This window comes from Cyclospora cayetanensis, unplaced genomic scaffold (assembly GCF_002999335.1).
Source record: "Cyclospora cayetanensis isolate NF1_C8 unplaced genomic scaffold, CcayRef3 CcayRef3_contig_12, whole genome shotgun sequence".
In the NCBI taxonomy this organism is placed as follows: domain Eukaryota; phylum Apicomplexa; class Conoidasida; order Eucoccidiorida; family Eimeriidae; genus Cyclospora; species Cyclospora cayetanensis.
In genome coordinates this window covers 114,687-126,382 of record NW_020312059.1, presented here as the reverse complement: position 1 = coordinate 126,382, position 11,696 = coordinate 114,687, and the positions used below count along the sequence as shown (strand labels likewise).

Genomic DNA, 11,696 nt, shown 5'->3' with positions numbered 1-11,696 from the left:
TCTCTCTGCAACCAGCACATCAGAGTCCCCCCTTCGTCATTTGCACATTGTTTTGGCTTACAGCTGCATTGGGCAGCTTCACTAAACGGGGTTTCCGTCGGTAGGGAGGAGCCTGAAGGAGAGGGAGTGACCCTCTGCATGTTTCTGCGTTGCACTGACAACACTCTACAGAAGGTTCATTTCGGACCAGCCTTGGATATCTATGGGGACCTGCGCCACACGATCGTACACAGCGCGTTCCCCCGTCTCGGCTCTACCCACTAGTGCGTCCTCAGCCCCCTGCTTCTATCGCCTTTCCAAGCGCCTTCCTCTGCCTTCTCATGGGTGAACCATGTGTTCCTGCACTTTGGGCTGCACAGGTAGATGTAAATGTACTTCCGCTTTACGTTGGTGCGTCTGTGCGTAAGTGGGGGGGTTTTCTTTCGGTTGCCGCCACCATCGCTGTTCCCTCTTGCGGTGTATGGGCAGACACCCCAGCAGCGGCCTTCGCGGAGCAGGCAGATTGCAACAGAGTTTCTTGCAGCCGGAGTCGTGAGTCCTCCTCTCCCCCCTCTGCAGTAGATGCATCATGCGCGCCCTGTAAGGAGGAGTTAATCTTGAGGGATACGCTGGTTCTGAAAGCCTTGCAGAAACAGAGGCCGTGCGTCCTCTCTGGATTCCCCCTTAAATTGCTGGGTGCTCCCACACCAACAGTTCCACACTCACACCCCTACCTCGCGCAAGCTATCCCCGCGGCTCTGCCAGGCCCCTTCGCACGACTCAGCGCTCCTATCCACACAAATTCAAGTCCGTCCACCCTTCGGAATCTCAACCCCCAAGGCTTGGAAGCCTTCCACACGCTTCAACTCGTCTCGACTCCGGCAAGGCCTTCTGCAACAGGCTCCCCAAGCGCATGCACGTACGCGCCCTCGCCAGCCAGCGCAAGGGCTTGCCCCCTCCCCTATACAAGGGGCCCCTGCTCCTGCAGTTCCTGCGCATCTGCCGCTTCTTCCCCACAGAGCGATGAACACACGCTGCACAAGCATCACAACCCCGACACCGAGGATGGCGGAGAGAACGCTATTGGGGCGGCTCGACTGCAGACGCTGAGCCTCTCGAGAGCTGCCTTACCACGCATTCCCACAAAAGCCGGAAACATTCCGGGGAGCAGCAGCATAAGAAACCCCTTCCCCTCCTGGATGCCCGTTGAAGAAGAAACGCCGCGCGTTTGCATCTCAAGTGCATCCGGAGATATTTCGCAAGAACACTTTGGGGTGAGCCTCTTCGTGCAAGCTTGGAGGGGCAACACAGCAGGCAGTCGTTACGTGCCTTCAGAAAGGGCAGACGCTACAAATCGCAAGCGCAGAAGGCGCTATTGCGACTTCGGTGCACCCGCTGCCGTTAAGGCGGGGGGCAGTAGCAGGAAGAAAGCCAGTAGATGACGTCCTGGAGACGGTGTTCAAGACTGGTGTTGCCGCCGCACTGCGAACCCCTTGTAGGGGTCAAACACTGCCTGCGCTATATTCATCTTCACGACGTTGAGCTTGTGGTATGTCTCGGCTTTGAACTGGTGCAGGAGAAGGCCGTGCGGGTCCTAGGATGCGACTCGCTGCTAACGCTGGAGTCGCTTGGCGTTAGCGTGGTTTGCAGAAAGGGCTTCAAGCAGAACTCTCCAAACAACGATGCCTTCTTTGTTTCCCAGTGAGCGGACAATCATGTTTCAGGTGTATGTACGTACACCTGAAACATGGTCTGGTCGACACAGAGGCTGACCTTGTATCCGCGGGAACGCCCCTTTAGGGACACCTGTTTGCTGCTGTTCATGAAAAAAAGGCCCTGCATTTAGGGATCCGTTTGAGATTCATTGCTCCTTTGCTTCCCCCTTCCTCCGCGCACGCGCGGCAACCACGCAAGCTGCCGCTGTGCCTGCCTGGCTGCTCCATGTGCATCCGTGTCAGCGCTCGGGGTTGCACTGTCTGCTGCATTATTGCTGGTCACGGCCAATACGCCTTTGACGTGTGCAACATTGTGCAACAAGACATGATGCGCCTAACTGCACACAATCGGGCGCTGAGTGTACACCCCAAGAGGGTCCTGCGGAAAGCGTTTCTCACAGTAAGCGGCGAGACTTCGTGTTGCCTATCTTGCGTTACATCGATAAGCGCCACTTTCGATACGTAGACGTTGCAGAAGGAGGCCGGAGATAGGAGATCAGGAGGGGGAGCTGACTGCGCTCTTGCTGCGACGACCCTCTGTGTTTCGCCAGGCACACAGCGAACTGGCAAGGACGTGCAAAGCCCGCAGGATTGACAGCGAACTCAGTGGAGCCACTGTCACTGTGGCAGTCTACCTGAGGAAGCAGCAGCGGCTGGTGGTAGCCCACGTCGGAAACAGCCGTGCGGTGCTGTGCAAAAACGCCAGACAAGGTGTTTGTCACGATATTCTGGGGGGATTCTTGACGGCACTGACGAGTCCTCTTTAAAGCCTGCTCCTCCCCACTCCCCAGCTTGGCCCCCTACCCCCACCAAACCTTCCCTCTTGCTTTTCCCGCCTCCTAATCCTTAAACTATAGTGGCCGTCCGCCTTGTAGCATACCTAAGTCAGCGAAAGAAAAGACGCAAAAAGCAGCGCCACGGGGTGCAGCATCTCTGTTGTCGCCTCTTTGTTTCCATACATTTTGTTGCTGAGTTGCTCTTGGCTTGCAACAGGTCACGGACTGCGAGCCGTGGAGCTGACAGCAGATCATCTCCCAACAAACAAAGGCGAAAGACGCCGCATCACCAGAGCAGGTATCTTGTTGCAGCGAAAACGTACAGCCATCTGCAGGAGCAGCGGAAGCAGCTCGAACACGGTGTCGCTTCCATTCATAGAGCAAAACGCATGCACATGTTTGCCGTGCCTCAACGCTGCCCTCCGCATATCAGCGGCATCAAATCGGCTGCAGAACGGCCCATTCGGCTTAACTAAGCTTTACCAATACTTTAGACTCGCCGTATCTCAGCTGGGCTCGGTTGTGATGCAACATGCAGAAATACAAATGTTTATGTCATGTTTGCACTGCGCAGCGCTACCACTCCCCTAAAACCTTCTTCGCTCTTTTCTCTTTCTCTTTCTGTTTTTTCCTTTTTTTCTCTCTGTCTTTCTCTCGCTCGCTTTGCATGGGCTGTTCCTCACGAAATACATATGCCTGGGCATACGAAGGAATGTATGTATATATGAGTATATGTAGATGCTTTTTATGCATGCAAACGTTTTTCTAGGGCGCAGGTCGCTGCTTAGTCGGTTTTCCACGGTTTGCATGGGGTCATAGGCCGATAGTTGTTTCTTTTTCTTTCCGGCCTGTGGTGTGATCCTGCAGGTGGGGAGGTGAGGCTGCCTGATGGCGATGGTGTACACCGTGTGTTTTTTACGAATATGAATGTGCCGGGGTTGGGCATTGCCAGGGCTATAGGAGATACTCTGGCGTGTGGCGTTGGCGTTACGGCTGTTCCTGATGTCAAGGGTGAGAGGCTGTTACGGAGAGAGCAGAGCGAGCAGGCGGTCCCTCTTGGAAGCCTGGACCGTACAAACTGAATTGAGCTTACTGGGGGGATAATGGAATGGGAGGGTGGGGGGAGGAGAAGGGTGGCTGACGACTCGGCAAGCCACAAGCGCAACGAAACACGCTTCCTGCCTCTCCGCAGTTCGTTGCACTCCTGCCAAGCGAGCTGTGTGCAGCAAGCAAGCGTGCTCGTTCTCTGACATGCGTGTAGCTTGCGAATGCCTTAAGGCATGAAAGCTGCCCTATGCGTGGGCCGTGGTCGTTGTAGTGTGCTAGCATTGAGGGAAGCGTGAACTATTTGAGAGCAAGCACACAACCGTATGCACTGTGATGGCCGCAGCACATGGGGGAAATTTTGTGCCTGCCGCTAAGGGCCCCTAAGCAGCGCTTCCTCCGTGGTGTACCTTGCTTCTGTGTATTTTTCCAGAGTTTCGGATCAATCCTAAGCGGGATGCTTTCCTCCTGGTGTGCTCCGACGGAGTGTGGGATGTGATGTCTTCCCAGGAAGCTGTGGACGCAGTGGCGTCCGCAGAAGCGGTGAGTGGGAGGGGAGGGGTGACGGCTGGATGCTGCATGCCCGTGTTCGTGGGCTGAGCTTTTTTTTTGAGTGGAGTGAGGTGAACGGTTTGCTTTCATAGCCGGGGAGTGGAGTGCAGCGCAGACAGGGGTAGAGGTAGGGAAAACGCGCGGCAGGGGGGCTGTTCGTACACTTGGAGTGTGCAGCTCGGCCTTCTGCCGTTGCTGCACGGTTTGCACTGGAGGACACGTTGACGAGCAGCGCAGTAGAAACGTGGGCCCTAAGTCTGTTCTGCGTTATCAACATGCGGCATGCATGCCTTTTTCGATGAAAGCTTCCCCACGCCGGGAGTCTGGAGTTTGTGTACGCCTTCGGCTCTTGCCGGTCGTCGTTGCACGCCGTGTTTGTTGCACACCGAATTCTCTGTGTGTTGCATTTATTGGCGCGCATTTCGCCTTCACGAATGTGCAGTGTGGAGGACTGCTGTGTCGCATTGCGCAGTGGCAGTCCGCCCCAGAGGCGGTGGCCTGCGAGTCTTGGAGGCGCTGGATCGACCGCGAGCTGATTTTTGCAGACGATATAACGGCGCTGTGTCTGCGCTTCTCCAGAGGCGTGCAGACCTAGTGATTCACTGCCCCCAGGGAGTCTTTGAAGTAGAGAACAATTTTAGCGTAATGCAGTTAAAGCCGGCAAATATGTGTGTGGCCCTCCATAGAGAAGACAGGTTTTTTCTCCGGCTCTAAGCTGCATTTCCTCCTCATTCTTCGATCAGCCGCGGTCCCTGATACGCGGACAGGGAGTGGGGCAGAGCTGCAGTTGCTGTAGAGTCAGTTCCCACCAGACGCTTCGAGGGCGTACTTCTCCTCCATTTCCCCCCCCTCCTCCGCGGCAGAGGCCAAACTTAACAACAGGTAGCACAATGCACAGCATCAAGCGGCGAGCAAGCCTCATGAGAGGGGAACAAAAAATAAGAAGCAGTAGGCGCGAAAAAGACCACAACACCATAAGCCTCTCTTCACAAATTGCCTGCGCTCATTTTTGCGGCGCGGATGATGCGCGCATAGTACATCTACGGACAAAAGGAAAAAAGAGCCTCTCCCGTCTAGCACGTGAGGCGCCTTCCCGCTTCCCATAGCGTTTCCCTTCACAACACTAATTGAAACCGTTAGCCCCGAATTGGCGTCTCCGCTTCTGAATCTCGTCTGCCATGAAGTTACACTGCTTAAAGAACAGCAGCTCCACAGCGACTCCGATGCTCCACCCAAAGCCCTTTTGACAAGTGTAGTTGCCACCGCCCCCACACGACCCCGGAAACAAACTGTTGAACTTCTCGGGCAGCGCGCCAAACGCTTCATACGCCTAAAAGCAGCAGCGCGAAACACACATACAAATGCGCAGTGAGGCGAGGGGAAAAAACCGGGTGTACGTACAGCACCCACCCCAGACGCCGAACGAAAGTCGGGCTTTCCGGACATAAGCGCCTCCTCCTCTAACCTACCCCCAACTGAACCATCTATCCTCAAAGCGGAACAGAGATGCGCCCTTCTGTGACTGTTAGGCCGCGAAACGCGTGCGGATAAATGCACACAGCTGCTAACCTGCTTGCACGAGAGGAGGTATCGGTCGCTCATTTCCGCCGCTTTTTGTAGCTCTTCAGCTTGGCCGTAGTGCACAATGCCCTCAACCGCCATTTGCAGCAAGGGCGGCCAGCAATTAGGTCCATCCCACTGCTCGCTGGTCTCGAGTTGCGTTGTCTGCACCAAGTCGGCAAACGCAAATTTTCAGCAACTCTTACATAGAGACTCAGCGCGTCCTTGACCCCATCCAGTTCTGCTCCCCAACGGCAACAAAACAAACGCAAGTCTCTGCAACTGGCGGCTAGCTTACTGAGAGGCCCCAAGGCTTCCACAGCTGCGACTCAGAGACCAAGAACCGCGCTGTTGCCGCCTGACACAACCTGGCTGCCGTTTCCTCTGCATCCTGTGCGCTTCCCTGGCCTCCGGAGCTGCTGATCGAAACATATTTTCGATCAAAGCTGCCACTGGGGCAGCAGGGAGGGGCACCAAACAGCTGGCGAGCCTGTGTCTTCGGTGGGCAGTGAATCCCCAAACGAAAGGGGATAACGCCAGCGGCCGTTACTCTGCGCGATTGTCGACCCTTTGAAACGTCGAAATCAAACCTGCGTAGTCAACAGCGAAGCGCGAGGGGATTCGGCTCATTCTATCCTTCTAAACACTCGCCTACGTGTCTCTCACCCTCCGTCCGTTCCCCGGGGGGCCTTGCGGTGTACGTACACCGCCGATGTGCACATACGCTTGCATCCTTTTGCTCGCTGTTGCCAAAAAGCTATTTCTACAGGCACCCTTTCAAGCTCGCTTTGCCTAATCGGCAGTCACTAATTGCAAGACGACCCCCCTTTCTTTTCCCAGCAAGGCTGATTGCACGAAACAAAAAGAAAGCAGCGTTCGGAGAGCCGCGAGGGAACTCCGTCGCTGCCTCCTCTTTTCTCCCGAGGCTCTCTCACCACCAGTTCGTTTTTTCATTCCAGAGGAGCCGCAGCATGGCTCGCCTGCGCGCCTCAGCGCTTTCTAGGAAGAAACACGGGGGCTTTGGCTGCCTCGGAAGAAGGCGGTCAGCCCCCAACTGTTTTAGAATCTCCCCAAAGTAAAAAAGGCACAGCTCCGTGTGGTACAGGAAGCTGTAGATACAACATCAGAAGTTGAAGCGAAAGGCAGCAAAAGAGGCATGCATCGAATGATGAGAAAAACAACGAAGTTGTTCATCCTGCACGCAAGATACTGGAGATGAGCGCTCTCCCTCTCTTTACAGCCCAGCCACAGGCAATAGACAGCTCTGCCTAGGTAAAAACCCCCAAAACTTCCGGTGTGGACGCTGAAGCTACACGTAACGCTAATTTTCCGATCGCTAGAGTCTACTGCATGGGGAACCAAACTAGCCCTACGAGAAGCGGCAGCTGCTCCTCCCGGACGAACCTGTTCAGATCCACAGGTATAAAGGCTTCAGTGTTCAGCTGCTCCATCACACCGCCGTCCGCTAAGTCAGCGGAGTCAGAAACCCAACGCGAGGAGAAGTCCCAGCCCTGGTAACGACAGCCAGAAAGCACCGTGCAGGATAAATCTTTTCCCCATAATCCTGCTGAACGCAGGGAGGTGTTCAAAAACGGATGTACAGAAGTAGGCCCTTCTTAGAGAGGCTGACCACAATACCCCCCACGCTCACCCCCAGAAGCAGCCCGTATGGCCATGAAAATCACTGCACGCATCTAAACACCCGAGATCTAGGTTTCACGCTGTGCTGCATGCACGCATGCATGCATGCGTGCGTCTTCTTCTCATGGTGAACTGGCTCCGTCGATATACATGAATATATATGTATGTATATATTGATATCTATTGTTTGCTTGTTCCTCCCGCCAGGATTTGGCTTAACGCGAGACACGCGTCATCGCGTGGCGAGGAGGAAAGTGGAAAATGCAAGTACAAGAAGGGCAGCGCTCAGGTAACAAGCCGCGCGGGGTCGTCTTGTGCAGTGTACGTACACCCCAAATGGCGTACCGACTCAGCTGCCGCTCTGATGCTCCTAAACAAGCGTGATATGGACGCCGACGTGTCTTCTTGATCTATATGAGAGGCTGCCTTCACGTCGCATAGCCAAGACTCCGTGCGAGGCAGCGCTATATGTCCCAAGTAACGACTCAAGCACAGGGTGCTGCCTTTTGCGAATCGGCATAACAACACACCAGACACCGCGATACGCCCACATTTCTCCCAATATCCAAGCAGCCACCCCCCTGAAACGCCACTGCCATGAATGCCTGCGCTTCGCGCCTTCCTCCGTTGTAGAAATCACGAAAGAAAATCGCGAAACACCCGCAATAAGATAAACATTCTCTGCCCCCTTTCCTCTCTTGTTGTATTCGGCCATAAATATTTTGAAGCGGGGAGGGAAGAAGTTGCAAAGGCGGCTGTCTCGATAGCCATATCACGATAAACGAGTTTCCCCTAAATCGGCTGCATACACCTCAACAGCCCCAAAAAGACCTCCTCCTGCTTACCCTCAACGCCGCAGAGCTTTCTGTTGGGATCCTCTATCCAGTACAAGTATTCTTGCTCCATGTCCGAATACGTCTCTCTTATGAACTGCACAACACAAAAGCCAACCGGAGGAACGATGCAAGGCTTCCTTTTTCTGACCTTCTCGGCAGCAAACCGCACAACAGGATGCGATCTCGCACGCGAAAGCTACGCGAAGTCAGCAGATAGTCCTGCGTCTTGCTTTTTAGAACGGCCTGTTCAGATGTGGCTTTGCTGCACTGTACACCTCGAACTGAAAAGGCCAGCTTGGCAGCGCTTATGGATTTCCCACACCCCGTGACACGCTGTAAGTACAGCCTCTTACCTGAGTGTCTCCAGTAAAGGAGTAGTAAGCGGCGATCATCATGCTGAACACTGGAGGCTGACTTCGTGTTAGATAGTAAGAACGCGTGCCATCTGTAGGGACGCCTCAGCAAGGACAGCAGAATCTTCACCTTACCCCCCCCGTCTTCCTTGAGGAAACGGTGCATCCAATGCCGCATGGATGCAAACGGAAGTCAGATGTCGCGTGATGAAGTAAAAAATACGCGTCACTTGGCTATTCGGTAAAAGCATCAGAAATGGGATGCGGCGTACTGGGGATGAATCCAAACCTTTTGATCAAGTCTGAGAAATTCAGGATCATCCCTCGAGCAGTGGTGCGCATTCCACTGTACAAGAGGCCTCGGATCGTCCAGTACGAGTCCCTGCATGCCACCACAACTCAAAAGACACCTGCTGCATCCTCGTAAAGCAGGAGCATCTTTGTAGGTAGGAGTTCATGGCGAAAAAGGTGGCCAAGACTCTTGAGGAGGGTTGCCTTGCTGCCTCATCAGAAAACTCATGACGAACAGGTGCTCCTGCAGGGGCTAGATCAGCTGCCAACGTATGGCCTTGATTTTGCAAGTCTACCGGAGATCGCGTTGCACAGTCGCTGATGCGCTCTCAAGGACAGGGCACAACTTTAGGCGCACCAATAGTACATCTCTCTGAATCTCCCTCCAGGGATTATGAAGCCGAAAGGCAAGGGGATCAGAGAGGATATAATCGGCTGCCGTTGCGGCTGCTCCGTTTGTGGTTGTTCTTCCCTCGAATTCAGCACTGCAGGGGTGTATGTACACTCCGTCTTTCTTCCCAAGGCGGCCCACAGAGCCAGCATATTGCCCAAAAATTCTTCCTCTGCCGCAAGGACACAAACACTGGAACCCTTTAAACAAATGCATCAGGACGGTGGCTTCTCAGAACTGCTGTTGCTTCCACGATGCTTTTGCGCAGCGCCTTTGAAAACGAAACACAGCGGCGACAGTACAGTGGGTTGTCTGATTACTGCATGTTTGCTCGATTTGTGGAATGTTACCCCTAAGCTCTGTTGCCTGATGGGCGGCATCCTGGCGGCTGTTCTTCAACCAGCTGAGCGTCGCTGCATCGCGAGTTGAAAAGAAACACAAGGTAAGATTTCTGTCTCGGGGCCTGAGATGTGGGTAATAAATATATGTTGGGCATGATGACGATGCACCAATAAAGTCAATTCACGATGCCAGCGCAACAGGCCAGATCCACCTCAAGGTGGGGAATCTGGGAACCTCGGGCATTCCGTAAGCTGGAGATATTGAACCATTATGTTCTCGGCTCATGAAGAGCCAGAAATACATGAAGGAAGTGAAGGCGGGTCCCTTAGGTGAACGTACATTTGGGGATATCAGGGGGAACCCATTCAACGACATCCGGAAAGCCGTCATAAAAGCAGTCTCTAGCGAGTGCTTCAAGTTTTTCTTTAGGTGCATTGGGGGGGAGGTTGGAGAATTGAGTGAGAACGTCCCTTATCGGCAAGCGCATGCAAAGGTCTGCTAAGTCCTTCGAATCAAAACTCCCGTACAGTGAGCGCAGGCCTGGTCATAGAAGCAAAGCCACAAAGGGAGGCATACAAACAATAGAAATCAGGAAAAGGAAATAAGGCAAAGCAGGTAGGGTGACTCCCTGTGGGACAGTCACTTTCTGACCGAACCTCCAGGGAGAAGATCACCGGTCCACTGCCGCTAGCTTTCTTCCCGTGGAAAACGGATAGGCGCACAACAAGGTGCTAAATTCATTTTATAATTACCACGGAAAACTGGTCCATCATGCCTAACAAACTGGTCTAGCGAAGCAGTGCCGCCTTCCTCCGCATCAGAAACCGAAGGCACGTCTGCATTCTTCATGTTAAACAAAAAGGGGAGGACACTATGAAAAAGATTTCCTCACGATAAAAAAACCACGAAGGCACCTAATGATACTAATACTAGCATTAAAAGTAAATATAATTCCCGGCAATGAGAACAGGCTTGAAACAAAAAGTGACCACTCCAATTTCTCCTTGGATAGTCCTGCGTGGTCAGCTGTAGCTGCCAGTATGAAACTCCGGCGTGTTTCATCACTCAGGTTCCCGGTTCTGTTATTTTTCTCACTAGTGTAATTATTGCGTCAACGGAGTGCATTTTATACTGAATAACACTAAGGATGCCGCTTCACTCTCTAGCTGGGCTTTGTCTCTGCTGTTGTCGCTACGCGCCTCAGAAGAGCTAGTATTCCTCTTACCTCTGCAGTGATACGTAGATCCTGATTGCAAGGACATGCAAATGAGCATATCGCGACAAACAGAGAGAGCGAAAGAAACGCGATGTCTGAAGAATGTACACCATTGTGTCCAGCATGCAGGAGGCCACCGGTTCCACTTGGCCACTTTCTACTACAGTGGATATACTGATTCATACTTGTCAGAAATCGACCGTTATTTTGGCGTGGCTACGAGTATCCCTATTTGGTGCGGGGTAGAGTCAGCCGAATACGGAACGATTTAACGATGCATGCCTGAGCGCTAGTTACTACGGGAAACTAGCTGAGAGTGTTCCGAGTCCCTGGGGGGTGAAGCAACGTGTACTCCAGTGCAGTATTCTTCTCCCCATGCATAAGCCCTAAGACGGTGAGGACAGCGCGGGACGGAGGGAGTGAGTTGCTTTAAAGACACCCTCAATAATCCCTTTAGTCGTGTATCGGGTCTGAAACCAATAATGTTGCACCCCATGGAGAGCGCCGAAGAGGGAACGCCACGCAGAAGGTGCTCCCCAGGTGTTGTGCTGATACAGTGGAAGCGTAAGTATCAGTGCATCTTTCTAATCCTCCCGGCTGCCACTGTTCATGGCACTAAGCGCACCACCAAACACCAGCGGGAAAATACACTTCAGCCAGCATGACTTAAACGCGCGCTGTGCTGCAGCATTCATGCACGGGCTCCACGAAAAGACCAATCTTCAACGGTTACACATCGGGTCTAAAGCTCTCATCGGGGAGGCTGTATATCCATGCTTCCAGCGACTGCATGCAGCCGTACTCAGCGAGCCGCAAGGGCAGGGAAGAGCAGCATACGCCGATTGTGCTGCACAATCCTTCTGGTCCAGCCTCCGCCGCAAGACACTTCTCAAAGAGTGAATCGCAGAGCGCGGCCGCACAAGTATTCAGAACAAAGCAAACAAATTGACGAAGCTCTTACGCCAAGTGTCATTGCTGCTTCAAAAGCGCGACGTGCGTG

The 11,696-nt window shown here is 53.5% G+C and overlaps 2 protein-coding genes across 2 annotated transcripts; one reads left to right on the top strand and one right to left on the bottom strand.

Annotated features, from left to right (window-relative positions):
- Window positions 1–320: 320 nt before the first annotated feature.
- On the top strand, window positions 321–4,661 carry LOC34618185. Its single transcript, XM_026336283.1, has 9 exons — window positions 321–920; window positions 1,023–1,253; window positions 1,556–1,680; window positions 1,938–2,094; window positions 2,246–2,405; window positions 2,688–2,768; window positions 3,338–3,481; window positions 3,948–4,075; window positions 4,539–4,661. Exons 1-9 carry the CDS (start codon window positions 321–323, stop codon window positions 4,659–4,661), a joined length of 1,749 nt encoding a protein of 582 aa, XP_026192068.1.
- Window positions 4,662–6,257: 1,596 nt separating this feature from the next.
- On the bottom strand, window positions 6,258–10,329 carry LOC34618184 (trehalase). The gene is made up of 10 exons (XM_026336282.1): window positions 10,173–10,329; window positions 9,820–10,020; window positions 9,459–9,551; window positions 9,106–9,310; window positions 8,729–8,838; window positions 8,457–8,548; window positions 8,113–8,197; window positions 7,613–7,770; window positions 7,031–7,137; window positions 6,258–6,315 (listed from the first exon to the last, which is right to left on the bottom strand). The coding sequence occupies exons 1-10, from the start codon at window positions 10,327–10,329 to the stop codon at window positions 6,258–6,260; spliced, it is 1,266 nt and encodes a 421-aa protein (XP_026192067.1).
- Between the last annotated feature and the right edge of the window lie 1,367 nt (window positions 10,330–11,696).